At 42.4% G+C, this 6084-nt stretch overlaps 1 protein-coding gene across 1 annotated transcript; it reads right to left on the bottom strand.

Moving 5' to 3' along the window:
- Positions 1-216: 216 nt before the first annotated feature.
- Positions 217-557, bottom strand: LOC129405150 (protein CEBPZOS-like). The gene has a single exon (XM_055140953.1). It carries the CDS (start codon positions 531-533, stop codon positions 291-293), a length of 243 nt encoding a protein of 80 aa, XP_054996928.1. The 5' UTR covers positions 534-557; the 3' UTR covers positions 217-290.
- Positions 558-6084: the final 5527 nt, after the last annotated feature.

Below are 6084 nucleotides of genomic sequence, written 5' to 3'. Positions count from 1 at the left end.
TTTAGTTATTTTAAATACAACCATTTACTAATTTATTTTTAAAAATATGCTGAGTACTACGGGTTTTTAAAAGGAGCACCAGTTTGAGTAGTGCAAAAACACAATTTCCTTAATAAAACGATGATTTCAATTGGCCTCTTTATAGTTAATTTAAAGAATAAAACCTTAAGCCTAATTAAACTTTACAATTTGACATTTTTGCCTGTAAATATTCCAAATTCCATCCATGTCAGCGGTGGGATTCCAGTCTTGTCTGAAACCATGGGGTGGGTGGCTGTCGGGCCAGTTGTCTAGCTTTTGCCGCTGAGCCATTTTTCTTGGTCTTGCTCTCTAATTCCATGTATTCCAGAATGTTCGATGGATTTGTAATAAGCTTCCAAGATGAAGGGGAACCTCATGCTCATCATTTGCCTGAAATCTTGGCATCTTTCCATCTTCTTAAACAAAAAATAGGCACCAAAAAAGCCCACCAGTTCAGCCAGCAAAACTCCTTTGAAGATCTTCTTTGCCGTTGGCTCCATGGACTGGGACATCCTGGCGTCGGGCCTGTCGGTGATTTTAATGCCAAGATAGGACCTAGAAGGTCATCTGAAGAACTCCACATTGGGACCCACAGCCTAGAATGGAACAAACAGGGTGAGAGACTGTCTGAGTTCATCATGTTGATGAAACACGGCAATATGACTGCCCTCTGACATCCTGATGGATCTATCACATTTTCCAGAAAGGCAATGGAGAAGGTTATCCACAACTTCTACTCAGATATCTTTGATAGCCACGTCCACCTGCCCACATACCAAATTCTGCAGGATGGATATGTCATTCCCAGAATTCTCCCTTCTGAAATCCAACAAGCCATTTCATCGGTAAAGAAGAATACAGCACCTGGTCCAGCAAGGTTAGACCCGAACACCTGACGAATCTGCTGCCAGTACTCCTCAATACACTGGCTTGGCTCTTCACATACTACCTGTCTGAATGCATGGTTCTGTTCTAATGAAAAACCAGCAGGACTGTCCTGTTGTACAAGAAGGGAGACATCCATGACATCAGCAACTATCACCCCATCTGTCTGTTGTCCGTCTCTACAAGTTATTTACTCAAGTCATCCTGAATAGGATTGGCAGAACACTAGACAAAGGATAGCCGTGGGAGCAAGCTGGGTTCTTAAAAGGATTCACCATATCCACACAGTGACCAAGCTCATTGAGGTTTTGCGAGAGTTCAAGATGCTGCTCTGTCTAACGTTCATTGATTTAAAGAAAGCCTTTGATTCTGTTGAGACTGAAGCGGTCATCAAAGCCCTAGCCAAACAGGGTGTTCAAACTCAGTACATCAGGATCCTCTGTGAGCTGTATTACAGACTCACCACCAGGATCTCACCATTCTACAAAGAAGTGATCATCAACGTAAAGAGAGGGGTTCGGCAGGGTGACACCATTTCATTGAAACTCTTCAATGCAAATCTCGAGAACATCATGCAACAACTGAAATGGGAAGAAATGGGAGTGAAGATAGACTGTTGGCAACTATACCACCTCTGCTTCACTGATGATATCATTCTCATAACACCAAATATCAGCCAAGTGGCACAAATGCTGGCTGACTTTGACCATGAGTGTGGAAAGGGAAGACTGGAGCTGAATCTCATGAAGACAATGTTCATGAGAAATGGACTAGTTCTTGATCTTCCATTTGCTCTCAGTGGAATGAACACCTCTGAATGCAGTAGTTATGTGTACCTAGGTTGAAAACTCAACATGACAAATGAACTGGCACCTGAACTGCACAGGAGGAAGAGAGAAGCATGTACCACCTTCAAGAATGTCAAAGAAGTAGTTAAGAGGGTGAAGAACCTCCAGCTCTGAGCACATCTTTTTGACTCCACCATTCTTCCTGCACTAACATATGCCTCAGAGACCTGGGCCCTACGAAAACAGGATGAGAACGCTATTCAGTTATTCCAAATCATGTTTCATTCAAGTGAGAGAAGGAATCCAGAGTTCCAACCTACATCAATGATCAAGAATCAGGGACGCTGTCTTGTTTGCCAAGGTGTCAAAAATTAGATGGGCTGGACACGTAATGTGATTTAGAGATGACCACTAGACTAGAGCTGTTACCGACTGGATTGCATGGGACGTCAAAAGACCACATGGCCACCCACCTACAAGATGGTCAGACTTCTTCGTCAAGACCCTGAATGATTTGAGGCTCTTCGTATTCCTGGAGCGAGCAGACACCATTGGCTTAGTGACAGGGACAAATGTAGATGTTACTGGAGCCTGCTCAAGCAAATCGATGAACAACGGGGTGAAAAATGATACAAGTGATGTGACTGCCAGGGCTTCCAGAAGTACACAGAGATGGAGAGAGGTAGCCCATCCCCATGAAAGCCCGGAGATTCGTCACATAACCTGCATACTGAGGTTTTCAACAGATTAATTTCTGAATGAGGCTCATGCTGAGCAGTGAAGTCTGGCTGGGAGCATGAAGTGTGGAGGTTTTCAGCTGCTGGGGCTCTATTTGGCTGGGTGCTGGGCTCACCGCCTCCTTCTGGGATGTTCTAGTGACTCAGCCATGCGTGGGGTCCAGAATAAACTATGCAGATTGTTGATCTCTTTAGAGGTTTATTTATGGGTCTCTGGATCACGGCCTGCAAATGAATTTACATAGCACTGCCAGAGGGGTTCATGGGGGTGACTGTAAAGATTTTTTTGTTTTGTTTTGGAGCCACATCTGGTTGTATTCAGGGCTTACTCCTGGCTCAGTGCTAAGGGATCAAGGGACCATTTGAGGTATTGAGGATTAAATTGGGTTGACTGCATAAAAGGCCTTATCTGCTGTACTATCTCTCCAGCTATTTAAATACTTTAGATAGATTTTAATTGACATAAATGGGCTGGATCTCGTACATGATAAATAATCAAACATTATCTTTCAAATATATGCTTGTAGGGACTTTGTGTGTAGACACATGAGCACAAACATGTATGCACATATTTGCCACACTTGAAGGACAGTTGAAAAGGCTCCGAAACAAAACAAAACACTTTATCTCATTACTATGCAAAATTATTCTTCCCAAACACTTGTATAGTGTATGTATTATATTAATTTGTTCATTGATTTTTAAAAGTTTTATTAGAGAGTCATGATTTGCAGAGTTACTGATAACTGAATTTTAGGCATATAATAGTTCAACACCAATCCTTCCACCAGTGTTCCCAAATTCCCTCTCCATCACAACTCCCGCACTACCCGCACCTGTCAACTTGACAGGCACTTACAAAATTTCGGTAGTTACCACTTAGATCTCATATTTTCAATTCTTTTGAATCTGTGTCGTGGGTATAATGCTTCCCCACTCACTCATATCACTGGTATAACTGAAGCTCTGATGTCTGTTCACCTATTACTTTCCTTCCTCTTCTTCCTCCTTGATTTCTTTCCTTCTCCGTCTGTCTCCTCTCTAAACACTGAGGTCAGGGGTAATTTTGGCATCCTCTTTTTACTACAATACACTTCTTCATTCAGTATTCTCCATTTCACAGATAAGTAGATCATATGATAGGAATTTTTATGGAGGGATCTTATTTCTCTCTGCTTCTTGTTCATTGTTTTAGAGTCAAAAAACCAAAACCAAATATTAACCTTCTGTTACTTATTGAAATCTTGGAAAGAGAAGGAAAAAGTTAACATTAACTAATATTGAATTTAAAAGTTATTTTGAGGCACCACAATTTATACTACTGTACACCACATCCTCCAGCAGACCCTCTGTTTCTCTCCACCTTCTCAGTACTCCCCGCCCCGCCTCTCCTCCCCCCGCACTAGCCCCCATCTCTCTGCAGTGGTATGCTCAGTTCTGTAGATAGATTCTCATGTTCTGTTGCCACTAAATAAACTATCCTAGGAAACCTGTAGATGAGCAAAATTAATTCTAGTGTTCCAAAAGAAAGAAAGGTAGCTTCTCCAGATCTGATGTGGAAGCCAAAGATCTAGTTTGATAACTAGTTTGGCAAAATCATTGTTATGAAAGGTTTTTCCCAGGCCCTGGAAGTTTCCTAGATTGAAAATCTCCACAGGGCCTGGAGAGATAGCATAATGGGTATGGTGTTTGCCTTGCACGTAGCTGACCCGGGTTCAATTCCCAGCATCCCATAGGGTCCCCCTGAGAACCGCCAGGAGTAATTCCTGAGTGCATGATCCAGGAGTAACCCCTATGCATTACCAGGTGTGACCCAAAAACAACAAGAAAAGAAAAGAAAAGAAAAGAAAATCTCCATAGCATCAGAATGAATTGCAAGGAGTGCAGAAACACTTGTACCTATATAGAAGACTATATTTCTGCTTCAGAAAGATTTCCATGACTCTGACAGAGATCAGTAGGAAAGGATTTTCTGTGACTACAGCCATATCATCGGTTTTGCAAATGAAGCTAGATTATAAATGGAAAAGAGTCCCAGTGAAACTTCTTGTAGCACCAAAGGAAAATGTGTCTCTGGCTGGAAAGCTCTGTGCATCAACTCTGACTTGTGTTTTGAAAATACATGTGAGACTGCAAGCAGGAGCCCTGCCTAGCCACTGTGGACTCAGACACTATTGGGCTTAGGTAGGTTTTTAAGTAGGAGTTAGGTGAGTCACAGTCCATTAGTAAGTAGAGGAGTTTCTCTCTTTGATGCAGAAAACTCACTATGAGGAGGTTTGAAGAGCAGAACTTAGAGTGGTGAAAACAGGAAGCTGGGATTTTGATTTTGCAGCAGCAATGCCCACAATAAAAGTGAACAGCTTCCTGTAGTGAGAAGTGAGACACCCAAACCTGGAAACACTCCAACCGAAGCTGCATAGGAATGTTAAAGTAGGTTTTGAGCCTCAGTGGACAGATCCCTCAACAGATGTCTACTGAAGTCTGCCATGCATTCTGCCACATATGAGGCCTACTTGTACATGCTTCACATGTGTGCATTATCTGGCAGTGGGGCTTTGTGTTCTGATAATTCCATTTAGGTGGAGATTCTCTTATGCCAGCCTCAATTGTCTTCCTTACTTCGTCTTGCATTATTGATTATAAACCATTCCTTCTGCAATTTTGAGGGTGTGTGAAGCCATAGAATAAAATGTTGTGCTGTATGGATATAAATATTTAAGAACAAAAACAGAGACAACACTGTTCTTAGACAGTTAGTGAGAGAAGGTGTCTATCAGTAAGGACCCGAGGGTGGGGAGGTTTAGTGTTAAGAGTATGGGCTTTGATAATGACCAAAAGAAGAGAGAGAGTATGGGGAATATTCTCTGCCATGAAGGCAGGGAGAGGGTGGGAAATTGGGTTTATACTGGGAATATTGGTGGTGGGGAGTGTGCACTAGTGGAGGGATGGGTGTTTGATCATTGTATGATTGTAACCCAAACATGAAAGCTTGTAACTATCTCACAGTGATTCAATAAAATTTTTTTAAAAAGAGTATGAGCTTTGGGGATTGGGAGATGGTATAGTGGTTAGGGAACACTCCTAGCATGCACCAGATTTAGATTAAATTCCCAGCACACCACATGGTTCCCAGAGCATTGCTGGATGTGGCCCTAGAGGCCTCTAAAACCTCTGAGGTGACCCAAGGATCCCCAGCATTGCAGATCCCAAGTGTCATTGTATGATCAGGTTTTCTTGCATTGAATCAATTTCCTGTTGGCTAAGAATTGATTGTGGCTCAGGGGCCCCTGGACCTCCTGAGCACCAGTTGGCTGGCTGTCCCCCTCCATAAAAGAGTTTGAGCTTGGCTGATGGAGATAACCCAAGTGGCTAGAGCATGCATACTGCACTCTGGAGGCTCAATTCTAAGTACCACGTGGTGCACTGAGTACCATCAGGAGTGATTCCTGAGTATCAAATGATATTCAAGTACCAAGTCAGGAGTATAACAAAAAGCATGAGCTTTGTGTATACCTACTTTCCAGAGTCTTGATTTTTTTATTACGTGAAAAGGAGATATAATATATCATGTATTATTGTGCGATGCTTAGCTTAGTGCTGGCACAGAGTAAACACCTGCCCAGTTACATTGAAATCATTATTAGATGCTGCAC

This window comes from Sorex araneus, chromosome 5 (genome assembly GCF_027595985.1).
Source record: "Sorex araneus isolate mSorAra2 chromosome 5, mSorAra2.pri, whole genome shotgun sequence".
NCBI classification, from domain to species: Eukaryota; Metazoa; Chordata; class Mammalia; order Eulipotyphla; family Soricidae; genus Sorex; species Sorex araneus.
This window is presented reverse-complemented; position numbering and strand designations above follow the sequence as displayed.